Raw genomic sequence first — 23,019 nt, forward strand, 5'->3', positions numbered from 1 at the left:
CTTTTTCATTAACTCTCCGAAGGCTACATTAAAAAACTCCTTTCCTTGATCAGATTGAATATTTTTAGGTATATGTTTAGATATTTTTAATATTTTCTTCAATGCTTATAAAATATCTATAGCTGTTGTAGACTTAACGGGAACTGCATATGCATACTTCGAGAACGTGTCAATTACTGTCAGCAAGTGCCTTTTTTCTTTTTTTTTCCTTATAAAAGGGTATCATTTCAACTAAATCGATTTGCCACGTGTCATTAATTCCCTTTTGTACGAATTTACGACGAATAAAATTTCTTCTAGCAGGCTTATGTATTTCATTAACAACTTGTTGCTTACTCATTTTTAATATAATTTTAATTTTCTATTGTTATGTTGGGATGATTGCTTATTTGATTACACATTTTTTTTTGGAAATTTCAAAGCATAAACGGGTTAAATCTATTTGCACATTTCTATCATAAGTACCGTCTAAATCAGCTAGTTGAACATCAAATTATTGTAAGGCTGCACACTTAGGAATAATATTATTATAGTAGAGGTATATAATTTGTTGCTAATGTATCGTATTCCAACATAAAAATGTGGTAAAAAAAATCTTAAAAACGATCTTCAGGACTCACTATCAAATTTAATTTTATTTCTAAACTGCTTTATTATAAACACATACTGCTTATCTGATTTTCGAAATCTAAAATTACACTTAATTGTGGGCAATAATGGATGGTCTATAATTGTATCAGGCATCAAAAAATCATACTGATCAAGTTTCAATTGGATATACTCCTTGTATGTAACCAATTGCATCCATTCATCTTTATCTAAACCGATGAAATTGTTTTTGCTTTGCTGCATCCATATCGTTGGAGTGAATTTTCTTGTAGTTGAAAAACCGCATTTAAGTTTTAAATTATGTACTACATAATATTCGAGACCGAAAATGACTTCGTGATCCTGCTTCTTTCTAGTGGACCTAATTCTTTTTGATTGAAGCGTGTCCATTTGGGTTGAATGCTTTTGTTAAACTAAGAACTCTTACTGAATTGGGCTGTATATAAAGGAGATAGGCATGAAATACTTTCACCACTAAATAGATTTAGCACCGTTATTTGTAAGTGGTGAAATTAAAAAAAAGTTGTTATCTAAGTATTTAACAAATAATATGATTGATATCGATATAGGAAAAAGTCTCACATTTTATCCAAATTTGTTTACAAACTGTAGAATCCACAAAAAAATTCCTCTCAGATGTGCTCTAAATAATTTATTTAAGCTATTTGTTATCTTGGAAAATTCTAACTACGCTATCTACTGTAATGGTGACTCATATGTTTAGATTTTCAGTTTATATTCAGCACTTGTAGTAACTAGTTGTTTAAAATGGATTCATTTAAGCGTTTGCTTGAAAAGAATCCTCACAAAAGCGGATACACACAAGTTGCTTATTGTAATTATTGCGGATCTGATACTCACTTAGAAAAAAAATTGTCCCAAAAAGCGCGATCAGTAGACGCGTAATTAGAACATCTTAGATGTTAGAAAACATTTATAAAATATTAATAAATAAAACATAACCAAAAATGTTTAAGCAATTTATACATCCTTTTAGAATGCTTATTTGCAGACCTTCAGGATCTGGTAAGACAACGTTTTTAGAAAATTTAATAAACAAAAGGAATGATTTGCTGAGCATTTCAATTAATCGAATAATTTGGTGTTATGGAGAGGAGCATGCTAAGCCAAATTTTAATACCATCGAATACTATAAAGGAGTTCCCGAAACAATTAAAAATGAAAATCATGAGCCTATTCTTTTAATACTAGATGACTTAATGATGGGTGCATTTAATAAAAATGTCTGTGAGCTATTTACAAAAGGATCACACCACAGGAATTTATCCGTAATAGTAGTCACACAAAATATATTTCATAAATCATCACGTACTCGAGATATTTCACTAAACAAAAAATAGATCGTTGCGTTCAAAAATCTTAGAGATAAGCTTCAATTTCAATGCTTAGCAAGACAAATTTATCCTGAAAATTCTCAGGAGCTCTTCAGAATATATAAGGAGGTGACAGATAAACCACATGGTTATTTACTTATTGATCTTACTCAGGGAATAAATGATCTCCTTAGATTTCGTACACATATTTTTAATTCTGAGTATACAGTTTGCTTTTCAGATGAAAATGGTTTACAAAAAGAATCTAAATCGACTGAAAAGGGCAAATAATAAGCTTCGAAATGCAATTATAAGTAATTGTGACATTGAGTTAGTAAAAGCATTAGTGGAGATAGTGTTGAATACTCTACGAGGAAATCATAAGATATCAAAAAAGCAACTATATGTTGTTGCGGACTGATGAAAACCTCTAAACATCCTCATTTGTTTAATGGATACATAAAAAAAGAAGGGCGCCGCGTATTTAGTTGCGCGAGCCACGACCGAATCCGCCACGGAACTCAACCTCTCCAGCGCCGGGTCCAACGTCTCCCTTCTTGTCCACACCGCTGCCGCCGGGGGCGCGTCTGTAAGCCGAGCGATCCTCGCCAGTCTTGGAGGCATCACCAGTACCGCGTGGGCCGCCAGCAGCTGGGCGTGGGCGCACAGTTTCAGAGCGAGCAGGGCGCTTCAGGGTCGAGGGCACGATCTCTGGGGCAAGTGCAGGTAGTTGCGGAGCTCCTCAAATACCAGTAGTAGTGTCTCCAAGCAAACTGCTCCTTGACGCGACACGATGGGCCTTTGGCATGAACATGTTTGCGTCTTCTTTGTAGCGGAGACCGGAAAGAAAGGAGAAAGGATATGTTGTCTACGTCTTATTTCATGTCCAAAACGGTCAATAAATTCTAAGAGAAAAGTTCTCATCCAAAAAGGAGGATTTTTACCTGTTTAAATAAGTTCATTGCTTTCGGGGATTTTTGGAAAAATATTGAACAATGCTTAAAAATAAGCATCAATTAAACAAAGTTATTTTAATGCATACAAATGCATATCAAAAATTGGTAAATAATGCCCAGAAAAACGATTTAATAAATATAACGTTTTTTTCTATTTTAAATGATAAAAAAAACTAGTGACTTTAATAAATGGATTAAAATACGTCAAGATTTGTGTTACTATCAAAATAAAAAAAGAAATAAGACAATGGATATACGAACTACGCAGAACAAACCACTTTCACCACCTCAAAGCATTGGAATACAAACACAAAACGAGTCAGTTTGGGTCCTCAAAAAAGGAACTTTCTATCAAAAATGAGTTCTCTGATTTACCTAACGACATCGATGATGAAGCTTTTCTGACCGAAAAATCTTTCAACTCAAAACCTAATAAGCGTAATTTCGGCGGAATACATTTCGCTGCCGTTGCAAGGGAAGTTCTTGTACCGAAAAGTAACGAGGGGGAACGTTGTGAGTTGCTGCGGACACCGCAACTCTACAGTTATACCCGATACTAAATCAGTATGGCTCTCCTCCGGCAGACGCCGCTAATATTAAACGACACGACAAAGAATGCGTGCGAGAGAGACAGAAGATCAGTCTGAGCGTGACGTCGGGCGCTGCGTAGCCAATGCAAATTGATTTGTTCCTTTTGGCTACAAAAATTATGTGATCTAATTAGTGTTGTGTTGCTCATGAGTGAGTGAACAAAAAAGAGTTGTTCACTTAAGTGAGCAACTGAACATGTTCCTTCCAAGTTGTTCTTTTTTGTTCACTTGTTCTTTGTTGTTCACTTGTTCTTTTTTGTTCACTTGTTCTTTGTTGTTCACTTGTTCTTTTTTGTTCACTTGTTCTTTGTTGTTCACTTGCTCTTTGTTGTTCACTTGTTCATTTTTACTCACTTGTTCATTTTTACTCACTTGTTCTCTACTCACTTTTTGCGCAATTTTGCTCCTCAAAGGGCATTTTGCGATCTGGTAGCTTTGCTCATATTTGCGTTTACTTCACACTTTTTATATTACGGGCAAAGCTGTTTACAATTTTGAAAAATTCACTATGTCGCTAATTCGGAAGTATAGTGAGATTTGGAACCATTTCGAGGAAGTTGGACGCCTGGAAGCCAAGTGCAAGTATTGCAAATCTATTTTGAGTTGCAAATCTCAAAGCAACTTAAGCCGCCATTTAAAGAGCAAGCACCCGGCGTCTATGGAGCCCGTTATCCGGCAAAACACCGATGGCCCGATTTTTGTGCAAAGTGCGCAACCAAAAATAACAAGCTTTGCTGAAAGGCCTGTACCAGCGAGCAAAGCGCAGCAGATTGATCTGCAACTTGTACGGATGATCGCCAAGGGTCATCACGCCTTGCGCTTGGTCGAAGAACCAGAATTTAAAAAATTGATTCACGATGTGTCGCACGCCCCAAACTATAAGCTTCCGACGAGGAAAACATTAACCAGCTCCTTGATTCCCAAAATTCGTGACGAGTACACTGGGAAGATAGTAGAAGAACTACGTGCGGCCACAGCGGTGTGCTTAACTACAGACGGTTGGACATCTATAACCAACGAAAGTTATCTGGCTGTCACAGTGCATTTTATCGATGAGGAATCAACGATGCTGACCTCCTATACAATTGCTTGTCAGGCCTTTGAAGCGTCGCACACTGCTGCGAATCTGTGCAGCTTTTTGGAAAAAATTGTGAATGAATGGGATCTCAAAAACAAAGTCGCAGCAATAGCATCCGATAATGCACACAACATTGCTCTTGCTATTAGAACCGGCAATTGGAGTCATATACGGTGTTTTGCTCATACCCTAAATCTAATTGTCCAAAAAGCTCTAGATAAAATGAGCAGTGTGCGCAGAAAAGCTAAAGCTATAAGCGAATATTTTCATCGCAGCTCATCAGGCTTAAAAAAGCTTAAAGATATGCAAGCGCTGCTTAAGTTGGCTGACCTCAAACTAACACAGGATGTGCCAACACGTTGGAACTCAACGTACAAAATGTTTGAACGGCTGTCTATCCTGAAGGAGGCAGTCGTGGCAGCTCTGTCAACAAGGACAGATTTAATTTTGTCACCAGAAGACTGGGATGTCATTGATGGAGTGCTTCCCGTATTAAAGCCATTTTATGAAGTTACAGAAGAGATCTCAGCTGAAAAAAACGTAACATTATCAAAAATAATTGCTTTGACTGGATTACTTCAAAGAAAAATGGCTCAAATATATCCAACAGTTAAAAATAACCTAGTTGCCGAAGTAATCAATGAAATCATAAACGAGATGGACGGCAGGTTTAACGATTTCGAGGATAATATTTTGTATGCGGAGAGCACTGTTCTGGATCCCAGGTTCAAAGGACGCGCATTTAAATCTGCGGAGGCCTTTAAAAAATCAGTAGCGGATATCAACAAAAAATTGGCTCAAACGATACAGTCACTCCCTGAACCTCCACAAGAAGCTATAAGCAACAAAAAACAAGAAGAGGACACAATATGGGCTGAGTTTGACACCACTTTTCAGCAAGTAAGCCAACCCACCAACAATACGGCAGCATCCATAAGAGAAATGGATAAGTACCTGGCTGAGGAGTACATCAGCCGAAAAGATGATCCATTGGTATGGTGGAATCAGCGGAAAGCGCAATACCCGCTACTTTATACCTATATGCTGAAGCGCCTCTGCTTAGTCGCCACCTCAGTGCCATGCGAGCGCATATTTTCAAGTGCAGGCGAAACCATACGTAAAAGGCGATCCCTTTTAAAGTCAACAACCGTTGAAAATTTAATTTTTTTGCATAACAACATGTAAATCGGAAGTGAGTACAACCTAATTTGTACTTGATTGCTTGTTTGCTTGATTAACATTTTTTTCTCTTATAGCGCTAAAATGAAGAAAACGAAAAGTTTGAAAGTTTGAAAGGATCTCCTTTTTTTTAAGTTGGTATAAGAATTCCTATGAAAGGATCTCCTTATTTTTAAGTTAGTATAAGAATTCCTATGAAAGGATCTCCTTATTTTTATGTTAGTATAAGAATTCCTATGAAAGGAAATAAAAAGTTTGTTTTTTTGTTATATACATTTTTTTTTTGTTTTTAGTTATAAATCTTTGATTAATATTGAAATGTACGTTTTTTATTTGTGTAAAAGTCTGTGGTGCTTAGGGTTCTGTGCATGAATAGTGAATAACTGAGCAAGTCAGCAACTGAGCAAGTGAACAACTGAGCAAGTGAACAAGTGAGTAACTGAGCAAGTGAACAACTGAGCAAGTGAACAACTGAGCAAGTGAACAAGTGAGTAACTGAGCAATCTAAGAGAGCAAGTGAGCAAGTGAGCAATATGAGTGAGTTGACTCACTTACTAAAAAAGAACAAGTGAACATGTTCACCAAAATGAGCAATGTTTACCCAACACTAGATCTAATCCAAATTCAGCAACCGGATAGATATAGTCATTCTCTATGATTCTGCGTTTTTAGTTTTCTCGAATCTGCAATATTGTGGATGCAACAGATTCTCGTCCTTTGTGGGGGCGGAAGGGGGTGGGGCGAAATTCTGAGATATACGTTTTATAGTGAGATCTAACAGAAGTGCGGATACCAAATTTGGTTACTCTAGCCTTAATAGTCTCTGAGATTTGTGGTTGCCCCAGATTTTCGTCCTTTGCGGGGGCGGAAGGGGGTGCGGCGAAATTTTGACACAAAACGGTCAAGGTCCGATATCACAGGAGTGTGGATACCAAATTTGGTTGCTCTAGCTCTTATGGGTTCTGAGATCCTTGAACTCATATTTTGCAATTGGCAAAACCGACCATGAAACCTGTGTGTTAGAGTGAGACAGAGCGAGAAAGAGTGAAATTGTTTTCGTGATCCTGGCTATAATAATTATACGATCTGGTTCAGATTTTGCACTCTGTAAGATATAGTCATCTTCTACGATTCTGAGTTTTTAGTTTTCTCGTATCGTCGAAATTGTGGATGCCACAGATTTTCGCCCTTTGTGGGGGCGGAAGTGGGCGGGGCAAAGTTTTGAAATATTCTTGTAGCAGTGACATATCACAGAAGTCTGGATCCAAAACATCGTTGCTCTAGCTCTTATAGTCTTTGAGCACTAGGCGCTGAAGGGGACGGACAGACGGACAGACGGACGGACGGACAGACAGACATGGCTCAATCGACTCGGCTATTGATGCTGATCAAGAATATATATACTTTATGGGGTCGGAAACGATTCCTTCTGGACGTTACACACATCCACTTTTACCACAAATCTAATATACCCCAATACTCATTTTGAGTATCGGGTATAAAAATGGTAAATGTAACAGAGTTTTTCGTGACATTACTTAGTAATGATTCGTTAAATGTATATCATGATAACGTTAAGTGTGCATTTACAAACATTGTAAATATTCCTGAAAACTTGAACGATGACTGGAAAGTAGGAATTACAGACTTATATCTAAATAAATGTATAAAAAGCAGGCCTGAGAATACCTCAATCGTATCTGAAGAAACAACAGAATTCGTTATTAGCTTAGTAAATGGAGAAACATTTCGATATGAAAATGAGTCAATAGAGTCTGAACAGTTTCAAAATGGGTTGATTTTTGTTTACACTGATATTATCGAACCGAGATGTGCTGGAAATAAAAGACCTCGATGTCTTCGAGTATTACATTATAATGGAAAAAAGCAACTTATACAATTCAACAATATTGAATATTATCCCATTGAAATATGGTCTCCAAAAGAAATTTCGATCTTAATTACCGATTCCAAAGGGTATAAAGTACCATTTGAATCTTCAGCAATTCCAATTTTTGTTACCCATCACTTTAAAAAACGAAAAGAAATGCTATAAATAATACTGTAAAGTTGGAAATATATTCAGAGTAGAAATAACCACCATGACGAAATCATATCAACAATATTATTTAAATCAGTGTGGAGGAGGGTTGAATCATATAGGAAGTCTTTATGTTTCACCCAGAGTTATCCAACAAGGTAGAGGAATTGGGAATTTTTTTAGTGGTCTTTTTAATTACATAAAACCACTACTTATTCCTTTCGGGGTTAAACGCTATTAAAAACCAAGCTTCTGAGACTGGAAAGGCCGTAATAAATGAGTTTGGTCGAAAACCTTTAAGAACCATTATCCAAGAAAAAAGTAAAATTACTTTGCAAAACCTGTCAAATAAAGCCATTAATAAGTTAACCCCATTCCAGAATGGGGCAGGTAAAAAGAATAAAAAGAGAAGGTCTACGAAAAAACTATCTCATTTATGATCTAAAGATGGAAGCAAACATACGCAGTCGAGACCAACAAAAAAAATCAACAAAGAAATAAACTATAAGAGAAATTTTTTGTAAATCAAAATGACCACCCATATTGAATGTATGAAAAGCGAATTGGATCTCTTTGAGCCACATCCTACACAAAGCTCTATTCTGAGAACAGAAGAAGTTTCATATAACCCCATAGCTTCGTTGGACAGTGCCTCTTCAATTGAATTCGTTTTCTTAGGAAATGGGGAAACATATCGAGACCTATCAAGTGTTTACTTAAGACTTGTTGTGCAACTAAGAAAATGTGATAATACCAACATTGAATAAACCGATGTTGGAGTAGTGAATAATATTTTGCATTCAATGTTTAGAAGTTCGTCCTTATATTTAAATAATATTTTGGTTTCTCAGAGTGATAATAACTATCATTATAGATCGTATTTGCAAACGATTTTAAACTATGGTAGTGATGCCAGTGAAAGTCACTTAGCCACTCAAGGTTATTATCCTAATTATGGTAAATTATTATCTGGTAGATACGTTAACACCGATGGATCCATTATGCTCAAAAATATTTTTCAAAACAGTAATAAGGTTGAACTATTCGGAAAAGTTCATGGAGATATATTTAATCAACCAAAACTGCTTATAAATAATGTAGATTTGAGGATTACTTTTAACATTGAAAAAACAGCATTTTATTTAATGGAATCTGAAACTGAATATTAAAATATTATTCATGAACCACATAACTATTAATCCGAGCATTTTGTTGGCTCATCATCATGTTTTACAAACTAAACGAGGGGGAACGTTATGATTGATATCTGATAGATATGATCATTATCTATGATTCTGCGCTTTTAGTTTTCTCGTATCGTCGAAATTGTGGATGCCACAGATTTTCGCCCTTTGTGGGGGCGGAAGTGGACGGGGCAAAGTTTTGAAATATTCTTGTAGCAGTGACATATCACAGAAGTCTGGATCCAAAACATCGTTGCTCTAGCTCTTATAGTCTTTGAGCACTAGGCGCTGAAGGGGACGGGGCTCAATCGACTTGGCTATTGATGCTGATCAAGAATATATATACTTTATGGGGTCGGAAACGATTCCTTCTGGACGTTACACACATCCACAATCTAATATACCCCAATACTCATTTTGAGTCTCGGGTATAAAATGCCATTTATCCATACAGCAAAGTTCAAGTAAAATCATTTACAATATATCCAGGAAATAATACATTATCAATTGACAATGCAGTTATTGGACAGCTTCCCAATTTTTTGGCTTTTTGCATGGTAAAAAACAAATCATATTCTGGAAATCGGGCATTAAACCCCTTCAACTTTGATCATTTTAAAATTCAACGCTTTAATCTATTGGTTAATGGAGTACAAGTACCATCGCAGGCACTTGAGTTTGATTTCTCGAACTCTGAAAATGCTCAAAGCTCTAGAGGATATAATATGCCATTCAGATCAAGTGGAATAAAACATTATGATCGAGGCTTACAAATTACAAAGGAAATGTTTGATAAAAATAGTTTTATATTAGCATTTGACCTAACTGCAGACCATCACAATTCAACTGTATGCTCAAATTTAATATCACAAGGAGCCATCCGAATTGAAGGACGATTTTCGGAGCCTCTTACAGAAACAGTTACTTGTCTGGTATACTGTGAATATGACTCAATGATTGATATTGATGAACATAGAAATATTCGTGTTCTATTGTAAAAATGAATATATTGCAAATCGATAAGTTGCTTTCCAAGCATTCAAAAACAAAAACAATTTTTAAAGGAGTTTATCCCTCTGATCAGCTGCCTCAAGTAATTTCGAAATATCATGCTTTACTAATAGCAAACACAGATTCTTCAAGCCATTCAAGAACTCATTGGGTTGCTTTTTACTTTGAAAACAAATATTCAGCAGAATTTTTTGATTCATATGGTCAATATCCCCAAAATAAAGAATTTTTAAAAATATTAAGGAAAAATTCCATAAAATTTACATTTAATAAACAACCACTGCAAGAGACATTTAAGATGTTTATTGATTTTTTGAGCTGGGATACATTCTTTTATTTAAGTTATAGTACTTTAACATTAGGTCTATAGCTTCTGCTTTCTTATTTGGTAGGGTATGACACAGGCATGTGTCAGGTCCGTCCGTTGCATCGTCATCACTCCAGGGGCATAGCTTATAATGAAATCCAAACTTGGAGTACTGAAGCTCCTTTTCCTCCAGATCCTCCAAAATGCTCATCAAATTTTCAAGAATTTGTACGTGCTCCTCAAAGATCATCTCCTCGAATTGCATTAAAAAAATGTTTATTTGTTTGGCATGCATCTTGCAGCTGACTTCTTGACTCTTTATATCCACGTCTTTGCTCTGTTTCCCTTATATTTTTCTTTACCCATGTATTGGAAATGATAAGTACTATATCTAGCCATCTCTTTTTTACATATGTATATTCTTAACCTTTTTCTTTATTTTTGTCTTTACATGTATAGTTGTCTCTTCTTCTCTTACATATATGTATATAATGGGAAATCTTTATTTACTCTTTACATATAAATTGGAAATGGGCAGTGCTATATCTATTCATCTCTTTTCCTTTATATATAAAATGTGATTCCATGCTCCTTCAACATCTTAAAGGGTGCTTTTGTGGAAAATTTGGTTACATAACTTTTAGGTAAAAATATCCAAAGCGGTTCGTTGTCCTTATCAGTTAAATAAAGGACTACTTTATTTCCAAATGATGTTTTTTTGATTTTACATCCATTGATCTTGTACTCAAATCCTATGCACAGGTCCTCAACCTTGGTGTATCCAACCGCCGGCTTTGTCTCGTTAAGTAATTCTAGGAAAGCCTAGGTATATATTTGATTAAGTGCTTATCATTTTCTATATAGAGATTTAAATATTCTTACATACCATTATAGTAATAGAAACTATTCAAACTACTAACGATTTTATACTAAATTATTTAAAAGATTGCATGCTCTTTTATACTCTCATTAATTCAATTTTATACAAATGTGATCTGAGCAGATTGGTAGTTGAGTGATAATAAGTAAATGGTTTTAAAGCTGTAATGGCCAGATGTCTTAAGTCTGATTGGTTGTTGAGTAATAAGGGATGAATTATGGATACACTGCTGTATATTGGTTCAAATATTATATTTACATTTTCGGTCTTATATAACCATCAACATGAAAAAATTATATAAAGAGAACAAAATGCATAGAATTTTTGTTCATATGCTGATCACTTCCTATATAAGAACTGTAAGTTACTGAGATAGGTTAGTTCACTTTCACTTCGAAATGAGGACATTTCATTGCGAGTTGTGTTATTTAAAAACATCTTTTAGTTCCCGCAATGAACTGAGAAAACACACCTTAAAAATCCACAACTTTAGTTATTCAAAATCAAAATCATCATTTTATCAATGTTACTTATGTTACTTAAACAGCAGCGCGCGCCAAGGCGCGTGAAGAAGAATCAGGAGCACATCAGGGATGCTGCAGTGATAAAGCCACCTGCGGCCATCGTCTTCCTGGTTGCCCAATCGTCGGCCAAACAGAGGCAGAATTCTCCGCCTTCGGCTGTCCTCTTCGCCCCGACTCTGTCCAGGATTCCTCTTCCAGCAGCTTCAGGGAGCACAGTTTACCAAATCATAGGGTTCAGCGGATGCTAGTCTCGTCTATTACCATCCTAATGTTTAAAGTATAAAAATCTCACAAAATTTGTATATTCATGAAGAATAATTATCAGCCAACCTCATTAACGTTCAAGTTCCCACTGGGAGTTCGGGAAATGTGTTCAGAATTTGCAGTTATAAGTATTGTTAAGACATCGCTAGTTTAATTCATTTTCGTTACACATTCGTTAAACTCATATCATGCTTAAGCAATCTTTATAAATATTCACAAGCTATTGTTGTCAGTTAAGATCGGATTGAATTGTCAGGGAGAAAATTCCCCCAAAAGTTCTGTGGCTCCACATACAAGGAGTAGGTCGAAGCTAGGAATGCTGAGTTGTAGCAAGAGATAGAGTCCCCGTACTGTAAACCACCTTTCCGAATTAACGCTTGTTTTCAGCCTACGCCGGAAGATCGATCTTTCGTCGTTGGAAATTGAACAGTGAGTGAGTAAGCATACCTTCCAAAAGTTGAAATGTACGTAGTTTTGAAAACCAACTGATCCTTGCCCAACCTCGCGAATTTGAAACCTCTGACCTCTGCCTATTGAGGCTTTGCCTTGAGCGATCTGATCGTTGGCTAATTAGAGATGCCATCTGCATCCGGTCATCGACTGAACTCCGCATAGGAGATCACGTTTTGTCAGCCAGACCGCCTCTTTGATTTTCGACTCATTCCAAAGCTAAAAGATTTAATGATTTTTCCACATTTGTGCGAAAAGCGAAAGTAACGCACTTAAAGTATTCAATTATTTTCCCATGTTAAGCGAAAAGCGAAATTTATGAATTTAATTAGAATTTAACTCGAATTACAGTGTTATTATATATATACTCATTACATTATGAAATATCCTCATATACCCAACCATTACGAATCACCTATTTTTAGTAGTTATTAAGATCATTTACTATGTTGCCATATCGGATTTAATTTTTGTTTTAAGGAAATAATGTTGAAGTTTAGATAAAAGAACAAAATGGACTCAATGCTAGCTCGCGCGTTTTCGTAAAAGGTCAAAAGGGGTCATCGAAGAACGGCTATTCCGTGAGGATGACCAAAGGCAGGGTGGGTTCAGACTCCGCATAACATCTGCGGACATATACACCGATGTCTCTCCGTTTTCCTTGGTTCTCACTTCCCTTTCCTCTTTATCCTTCTTTCCTTTCGCTTCCCTCTCTCTTCCTGTTCTCTATCCTCTTTAGCTTCGTATCTTCTTCTCGTCAAATCTACCGTTCTAGCACAAGTCGCAGCACGCTAAATTCTGGCAATATTATTGGTAATTGAAGCCTCGAGTCTGGGTTGATCTGAGGGAGCAACAACTCCACCCCCAAAGCCGACGAGCTAGAGCCGGATAATTATTAGCGTGCCCAGCTCTCTCAAATCGTAACGCCCGTTTTCGAACAGGACTCGTTGCACGTTACATCATCCGGGAAAATGTATGATGGATTATCATTATTAGGCGTTGCATTCCTTGGGTCATCGTCGTCATCATCCCATTTAATGTCACTTAACCAGGTGAAGTTGCTCTCGAGATAGGTTTGGGTCTTAATCCCAAAAATCAAGGACAGGTCTACGGAGTTCGGCTGAGAGTCCAGATTTATGGTTGATTCCGGTTGGGAATCGATAAAAATGGTTTCGAGGTCATCCATCGTTGTTGAAAGATTACTAGTTTATGTACTAGCTGTTAGCTGTGAGTAGTTATTATAACGGCACTTTGCTATGGGACAGTGTTAGGTACACAAAGGAGGAATATAAATTATAGAGAAAGTAGAAAGGTTCAAGGGCATCGAAACCGTTTTCAGGAAACACTTAAAAAATACCTCTAAACTATCACATTAGATTCATTGCAAAGGGATGACTGGGTTTCTAGATGTCCGTATAGAGGGTTGAATGGTAAGAGAACACATAATTAAGGGAGATACATATATACAGGAGCACACAAAGAATAAAATTATAATAGGAAGACAAAAAAATTAATTAATGCTACTTATAGTAAATATACGGCCGTCCCTTATCCTTTTTAGCGCATTGGCCAATGTACGCCTGAGTTCTTATTATGGACCTTTATTAATTATTATTTAAACTACATTCATTGTGCTTAGCGTCGAAGTCAGATATCAAGATGCCAGACCGCTTGGCAGAGTCGCCGGTGTTGCCACACCAGCGAACGACTCTAAGATCAGTGTTGCTGAGGGGCTGCGATCCGGGCTGCCACAGTACTCCCCCTAGAAAAGTTACAAATATTCAGTTTTGTCTTTTCTTCTCATATGTCCGTAATGGGACATTTGATAGCTGATCGTCAGAGGAGCTGGTCTCGGAATTCGCCATAAATGCTGTCGATATTTGGCGAAGCAAAATCCTGCGAGATTAGAGATATGCTTGTGCCGTTGGTGAGACGTTGTTTCTTGATGTCAATAAGCAAATGGAACTGTGCTAGGAAGTCAGCGCCAATAATTGCGGTTTGTACATCAGCGATGACAAATGACCATTTAAACGAACGATCCAGGCCCAGGTCGAGTTCGAGATCCTGATTTCCAAAAGTTCGAATGGTGGTCTGGTTTGCGGCATACAATTTCAGTTTGTCATCGCTAAGTTTGCGTTGAGCCATAGTGCAAGGTATAACTAACTCAGCTGGTAGGCGGTAGCATCTCAACGACCAGCGACAAGTTATCTGTGAATCACGACCACCGACTGCACATCATCTACGTTCGTGCCATGGGAAACCTTGGGCTTTTTGGGGATGTTGTGTTGTAGCTTATCAACCTTCTGTGAAAGACGGTGCAAAGCAGCAGCAACGTCTTTCAAATTCGGACTTTTGCTACTTACCGCATCGACGCTCTGCTGAATATGGTCAGCGGAATTGGGTTGAGTCGACATAACACACATGGAGTCGATGGCATTATTTTCGATCATCTTGTTGACAATCTTTGCCAGCTTGTCCAGATCATTCTCCTCCCAAACCGAAATGAGCGGACGAATCGACGAAGGCAACTCGGTGAGGTCGCATCCACTAGCGGGTGACAAGCGACGCAAGTGAAGCAAGATTTCAGATGGCTTCCCAGTCATGTCTCCACCCCGGAGCAGCCGTCTCATTTTTGAATCCTCTGACTCGCCGAAAGTTTCGAGCAGCCGACGCCTCATTGCGTCGTACTTGTTGACAGGCGGTGGGTGAGTATTGACACCAGGTCAAATTTGTGATCGTCGCGCACCACATTGTGCAAGTTAAGGAGACGCTCCAGTTGCGCGAACCAAAGCTGCGGATTGGATTTATTGAATTTTGGAATGATGATCTGAGCTAAATGTTGAGAGTTTGAAGCTGTTAGCTGTGCGGCTGCTACTTAAAGCATATGCAGTTTCTCTCTTAACTCATTTAGTGTGGCCTCCGTGTTCGCCATGTTTGTTGCTGTTCTTGCATTTGCGGTTGTTTTTTAACGTGGGGGTCACCACTTTAGCGCATTGGCCAATGAACGCTTGAGTTCTTATTATGGATCTTTATTAATTATTATTTAAACTACATTCATTGTGCTTAGCGTCGAAATCAGATAACAAGATGCCAGACCGCTTGGCAGAGTCGCCGGTGCTGCCACACCAGCGAACGACTCTAAGATCAGTGTTGCTGAGGGGCTGCGATCCGGGCTGCCACACCTTACTACACCTATCGGTGATAATGTAAACTAACTTCGATCTCAATCCTCTTTCTCACCCATGTAAAATCCTCTAAAATCGACCCTTCGCTCATTTATATTCTCTCTCCTCCCTCTTACTTTCTGTTGAGGAACGTATAACAAGTCCATCGCTAAGCGAAGAACCATCGGCAAAAGAGAACAAGAAGAGAATGGAAGAGACGAAAATTTGTATACACACATATTCTTACCGCCGCTGCGACGGCATTTTTCAGTACCAAATAGACATCGAACTGGACAAGAACAAAATAAATACAGTCCACTAGAATCAAATCCGTCGAGCATATTATTTGCGAACATTCTTTGGTCCTTCGAGCCGGATTCTTGAACAGTTTTGTGTGCTTTGGTGTTAATTGAAAATTGTTTACAATGGAACAATTAAAGGCATTGGTAAAAGCCCGTGGCAGACTCAAGGCCATTATCACACGCGCATTGGCTTGGGCTGAACGGGAGGAACCAACTACAACGGCGCAGGTCACCTCACGGATGGAACTGCTCCAATCGGCTTGGAAAGAGTTCTCACAACTTGGAGATTCCATAGCCCTTCTCGACCACGTGGATGGGTATGGGGATCCAGAGGAAGACAATGCACTCTACGAGGAAAAGTATCTATTGGCACATGCAATGATTTTGGAGAAAAAGGGGTTAGTACAACCAACTACAACTGCAACGATCAACGGGGATGGCAGCAGAGAGCTTCATCTAAACAACGACGCAGTACTCAGCCTGCTACAACAGCAACAACAGCTATTTGAACGCGTGCTGCTGGAGAGAGCGAGAGCGTCGAGTTTAGAGGCGCGGTAAATTCAAATTCTGCAGTTGGTGCGGTCACACCAATACAGAGCGAACTGCCAACAATTCAAATCAAACGGTTCGCTGGCAGCTACACAGAGTGGCCAGCATTTGACGAACACACAGAAGTTTCATCATTTGAAAACACTACTCATCGATGAGGCTGCCAATTTGGTACGACATTTGGCGATCACGGACACTGCTTACAACACTGCATGGGAGCGTCTCAAGGAAAGGAACAATCGGCCGAGGCATATCGTAAACTCGTTTTTGGAACAATTTATGAGGTTGCCCACAACTACTAAAATTGATGCGGCGATTTTCCGTAAATCAAACGGGACGCGACTGTTGGATTATATATCTAGCACTGGAAAAACTTGATGCCGAAACGAGGCGCAGGTGGATTGAACGCAGTTTGAATAAAGACTCACCCACTCTCGACGACTTCTTCAAGTTCTTGGATGCTCGTTGCGAGGAATTGGAACAAAGCAAAGGGGAGCCTTCGTCTGAAGGGAAAACAGTAACTCACGGGGACAAATCAAAAAGAATCACACACTCGATGGTGGCAGTTGAAGGCAGCAACTGCACCAAATGCCATTCGACAGAACACATTCTGTATGGCTGTCCACAATTTTTGGAAATGACAGGTTTGCAAAGGCGCTCTTTTGTAAAAGATAAAAATCTATGCTATAACTGTTTGAAGCCTGGTCATTTGAGCAACAAGTGTAAATCAAAATACACATGTAAACAATGCAAAGGTCATCACCATTCACTACTCAATTTACCAGATACTACATCGGGTATTATCGGGACCTTTGCGCAAACAAAAGGGGATAATCAGAGCAATTCAAACGCGCATTATAACACTTCGGTGACTTCAAGTCACATTGCCCAAGCAGAGGGCACACCATCGATTGCATGTGCGCAAGGCACTGCACAATCTACTCAAGCAAAAGGATTGAACAGAAGCACATTACCCACGGCCATGGTTTATGTTAAAAACGCAAATGGGGACTATATAACATGTCGCCTCTTATTGGATACTGGCTCAGAACTCTCGTATATATCGGAACGTTGCATTCACGCTCTTGGATTGGCACGTTCACAATCACGCATCCTTGTTTCGGGAATATCTTCAGTAAAAGCCGACACCACAAGGGGATCCAGCACACTTCACATCAAGTCCCGAATTTCTGAGGATTATTTGACTGTAAGCGCCCATGTACTTGGCAGAATCACTTCATCAATGGGAAGGCAAAACATTGATGCATCGGCACTCGATGTGTTTAGTGATCTTCAATTGGCTGACACACACTTCTGCACAAACGCACCAATTGACATACTATTGGGTAGCGAACACGTATGGTCTACATGTATGCAGGTATGCAGGCCAGTCGGGGCTAAAGAGGGCGATCGAGCTGAGTCCTTAAGATCGGTACCACGGGTTGTGCAGTTTCCAAGGCTGCACATTGAGGTCGGCCCCCTAGTGGGAGTATCGTGGCTGTGGTTGACACCCAAACGTTACGCGGGAAGAGCCGCTCGGTTCCTCGTGGAGACCGACCGACCAGGATACTTTTAATTGGTACCGGAAGAGTCGCTATGTACATAGCTATAGCTTCTTTTTAGGGGAGCTAACTGGCGCATGTACCAGATTCCTGCGTATGTAGAGGTGGTGCGTGATGGCGTGATATATGTATATATATCGCACTAATCGAGGCTAAGCTGCAAATAAACATTAGACGCCGTGGTGGAAATCCCTCCCTGAGGAACCGCCACGTAAAATAAAGCTGAGAGATCAGATTCATTCTGTCCCTATCTACTCAAAAGCAGACGTGGTTTTCAAGCGTTCCGCTGTGCCGTCTTTTCAGTGTAGAAAGAAGTCATTTTTCCGAGTGGAAAGTGAACATAAATTTGCCGCGAGATTACGCGCAGTTATCAAGTGAAATTGCGAGTCGATTTGGTGCCAATTTGGTGAAGTTATTGGCAAATTAGTTTTTAGCTAAAATAACTCAAGAAACAGCCCTGTGCGGACATTAGTTCGACAACAGGTGCAGATAGCTCGACAACAAGTGCGCTTTGTTGGACGAAAAGTTCGAGTTCGCAGCTTCGGTTCGAAGCTTTGGCTCAAGGTTGGAGCTTGTGGTTCGCGTCTCCACTAGTGCCGTTTAGTGTAGAGTTACGCCGATAGAGGGAGCCACATAGACAATGGAAGTAGACACAGAGGCCGACGCCAGCGACACTAGCCTGGCTAGTGTAGGGGCGAGCTCGTCGTCGAGCGTTCCCACCCGCAGGCGGGGTCGGCCGAAGTCCTCAGCTGCCAAAAAGGGAGCCAAGAAGATCGGGCTTGGGATTGGGCTAACCGGAGAGCGGCCGATCCCAGCCAAGAGATCGCCGCCAACATCGCTCCCCTTGGAGGAGGCTCCATGCACCTCTGCCGCTGCCGCTGCCGCTGCCACCACCGCTGCCCGTACCTCTGCCGCCGCTGCCACCATCGCTGCCACCACCGCTGCCGCTGCCACATGTCCGGCAACTGGCATTGTCGCGGCAGGCTACTCGGCCATCATCGCGGAAATGTCTGCGATAAGGATGGCGGTGAACCAGGCTGTGCTGAAGGGGCTGATTCCGCCATAGGCTTCCATGGAAATCCTCGTCGCTACCAACCGGTACGACGAGTTGGTCATGGCCCTGGCTGGAGAAAAGTTGCGCCTGGAGGAGAGGGCAAGGATGCCGCCTCCACCGAGACCCGCTGCTGCTGCCCACACGGGCACCACTGCCGTCACAACCGCTGCGTATGCGACAGCCTTCCCAGGCCTGCCCGCACCGAGCGCCGTCGCTGCACCGATCCCAAAGCCTAGGGATACCTGGTCTGCTCTAATAAAGAGCAAGAACCCGGAGGAGACCAGCAAGGAGCTTGTGGAGCGAGTAAAGAAGACCGTGGTGCCGACTCTTGGAGTCCGCGTCCACGAGGTTCGCGAACTGAAGAGCGGAGGAGCGATTATTCGCACCCCTTCAGTGAGCGAACTGAGGAAGGTAGTGGACAGCAGCAAGTTCACCGAAGCAGGATTGGAGGTCAAGAAGAGGCCGGAGACCAAGCCTCAGGTCGTGGTGTATGACGTGGACACGTCCATAACACCTGAAGAGTTCATGGAGGAGCTCTTCACAAAGAACCTGGAGGAGACCATGACTGCCGCGGAGTTTAAAAAGTCGGTTCACCTGGGCAGTAAACCCTGGTCGGTCACCGACGGCGCCACGATCAACGTGACGCTAGAGGTCGACGCAAAGGCATAGGAGGCGCGAGATCACGCGCTGTTCGCCAGTGAAATCGCGTGTTAATTTGGTGCAAAAACTGCAGCTATTTGCAAATTAATATTTGCAAAATAAACGCCAAAAAACAGCCACGTGCGGAACTTTATTTCGTCAACAAGTGCGAATAGTTCGGCAACAAGTCGGAATAGTTCGTCAGCAAGTTCGAGTTCGAAGCTGTGAAGGCATAAGCCTCCACAACACTGACCACGACACCATCCCCTGAAGGGACCGCCCCGACGGCTTGTTATCTAATGTCATTATTATCTCAGTTCATTTCCGATTTTATTTCTTCAATTATTATTAGTATTACCAAGACAAACAACAATGAATCCTTATTTTCACCCATTAAAGTAAGAAATAGGCTAAGAAACCCCAAAACAGTAGGCCTTTTTACTTATTAGAACTAAGAGAACCAACACGTAAGAGAGACGCACACTACGGCCACGCAGCGAAGAGAGACGCCCACCACGGCTATACGAAGGCGAAGAGAACCAACACGAAAGAGATACGCTCTTACGCCCACGCAGCCAACGCAAGGAAGAGAACGGCTATACGCAGACGAAAAGAGACAACATGAAAGAGAGCGAAGCGGCAGAGAAGCCGCCGATCGGTCTTACGCCCACGCAGCCGAGGAAAAGAGCCGACGGCGAAGCAGGCAATACACACACGCAGCCATACACCCACGCAGCCGAGGCCGGCAGCCGAAGAGGCCGGCACGCGAAGCGGCAGAGAAGCTGCGAAAAAGAAAAGCCGAGGCCTGGCACGGTCCAGCGCGAGCCAAGCTCGGGAGTGATCTCCGAGGGCTGAGCCAGACCGGTTGTGCGGCGGAAGCCAAAATAGATGTGAAAAACTAGCCGTGACCGCGCCGTGTACGCAATAAGCCGTGTTCGCCCGCACGCGGTGAATAAAACCAGCTGTGACCGCACCCACGCGGTGTGCAAAGGAAGCCACCGAAGTGACGAGGACCCGCCGTGGGAGAACAGGACCCAAAGAAGGGAAACAAGGGTGAGCCACCTCACGTATGTGAGCTCTGGGGGGGATAGATCGGTGCAGTAGGCAGGTATAAGCAGAACATTCCCGCAGTTTCTTTACATATCTATGCACATGTTGTTTATGATATTTTTTGGCGTTTATTTCGATCCGAAAACAATAAAGACACCTCAACCCACCTGTCTCGGAACATTCGCCCCCCCCTCCCCTCTCTTCCCTTTTCCCGGGAGGCCCGGCGAAGTGGATGTGAGTCGTGGATCATGCGGCATTCACCAAGCTGGGTTTTCCCTCTCCTATACCTTTCTCTTCTGGGGACCCGGCGATGCTGGATATGAGTCGTGGATTCATGCGGCATTCGCAAAGCTGGGCTTCCCTCTCCTATACCTTTCTCCCCTGGGAACCCGGCGAAGTGGATGTGAGTCGTGGATCATGCGGCATTCACCAAGCTGGGTTTTCCCTCTCCCACACCTTTCTCCCCTGGGGACCCGGCGATGCTGGATGTGAGTCGTGGATTCACGCGGCATTCGCAAAGCTGGGTTCCCTCTCCTACACCCTCGCCCGGGGGACGAGGCATGGGCTAGGCTGGGCTCCCCTCTCCCACACCTTTCCGATCCCTGACCCAAACCCCGTCTCCCGCCACACATGACCCCCAACGCACGTCTCTGCAGCTCCCAAGCTCGGCTTCACCCACGCCTCGTGGCCGGGCCAGGCCCGACCGGCCCACGATCCACCCCACGGGCGCGCTTTCGCCACGAGCGGCTCTCCGTTGCCGTTGCCGTTGCCGGAGAACGTGTGCCACCGGTGTGGACAGAACGGCCACAACGTTGCACGGTGTCCCAACCCCGTGAACTGCCGCAACTGCCGCTTCAAGGGGTACCCTGCAGCACATTCCATGCTGTCAGCGGCGTGCCCGATCTACGCAGCGGTACTGGCGAGGGTGCAAGCTAGACATTAATGTTTAGTTTCATCCAAGCTAATGGTGGCCGTGGCCGAGCGGCTGTGATGGAACTCGGAGCCATCATGCGCAGCTCTGGCCGTCAGTTCGCACTGGTCCAGGAGCCGTACGTCGATGGAGCAGGGCGGATTACCGGCCTTCCTTCTGGAATGCGAGTATTCCAGGACCGCCGAGGAAAAGCTGCTATCATCGTCGACGAACCGGACGCCATCTGCATGCCAATGGAGACCCTTACCACGGATTTTGGAGTATGCGTCAGAGTTACGGGAAGATTCGGCTCAATCTTCCTATGCTCCGTGTACTGCCAATTCGACACCGACTTGGCGCCGTACCTCAGGTACTTAGATGCGGTGCTGCTGCTGGGCAGCCGCACTCCTGTCATCTTTGGGCTCGACGCGAACGCAGTATCCCCAGCGTGGTTTAGCAAGCTCTCCGGACACAATCGGTGCAAGCTAACTATGCACGGGGTGAGCTGCTGTCTGAGTGGATAACCGAGATGAAAGCCGGCGTTCTCAATGAAGCCAGTCGGGTGTTTACATTCGATAACCGTAGAGGCCAAAGCGATATCGATGTGATATCGTCAACCAAGCTGCGACTATGTGGGGCACATACGATTGGGAAGTGAAGGAATGGGACACCAGCGATCACAACATGATCCATGTTGTGGTGACGACTGACTGAGTGGAAAATATATCATAATTGCCGCGAGATCACGCGCTGTTCGCCAGTGAAATCGCGTGTTAATTTGGTGCAAAAACAGTGCAGCTATTTGCAAATTAATATTTGCAAAATAAACGCAAAAAAACAGCCACATGCGGAACTTTAGTTCGTCAACAAGTGCGAATAGTTCGACAAGTCGGAATAGTTCGTCAGCAAGTTCGAGTTCGAAGCTTTGGCTCGAGGTCGGAGCTTTTCGGTTCGTGTCTCCACTAGTGCCGTTTAGTGTTGAGTTACGCCAATAGAGGGAGCCACAACTCGCCGGGTAATGGAAGTAGACACGGAGGCCGACGCCAGCGACACTAGCCTGGCTAGTGTAGGGGCGAGCTCGTCGTCGAGCGTTTCCGCCCGCAGGCGGGGCATTAAGAAATGGTGACAATAAAGAAAGAATACGCTGTGAAGAGAGAGAGAGTCGCCGAGTGTGGCGCGGTGTTGTTGTATTTGAGAGAGCGACATCAAAAAGGAATTGAGGAAGGAGAGCAATTAAATCTGAAAATGCTGTGTCGGTCAATGCGAGAATTGAGAGAAGCAGAGACAAGAATGTGCTCGGCAGGTTGCTCATGGACTTTAGAGAGAGAGACAACACCACGACTCATTGCGCTCGAGGCTTAAGAAAAATTGCAAGAAGAAGA

General features: G+C 42.0%; 1 protein-coding gene across 1 annotated transcript; it reads right to left on the bottom strand.

Moving 5' to 3' along the window:
* Positions 1 to 2,404: 2,404 nt before the first annotated feature.
* LOC113566097 (40S ribosomal protein S10b-like) lies at positions 2,405 to 14,552 on the bottom strand. Its single transcript, XM_026990138.1, is given in 4 exon segments — positions 2,405 to 2,660; positions 2,663 to 2,689; positions 2,692 to 2,811; positions 14,444 to 14,552. Coding segments are annotated over 4 exon segments (489 nt in total). The 3' UTR covers positions 2,405 to 2,427.
* Positions 14,553 to 23,019: the final 8,467 nt, after the last annotated feature.

This window comes from Drosophila persimilis, unplaced genomic scaffold (assembly GCF_003286085.1).
Source record: "Drosophila persimilis strain 14011-0111.01,24,50 unplaced genomic scaffold, DperRS2 tig00000520-arrow-pilon, whole genome shotgun sequence".
NCBI classification, from domain to species: domain Eukaryota; kingdom Metazoa; phylum Arthropoda; class Insecta; order Diptera; family Drosophilidae; genus Drosophila; species Drosophila persimilis.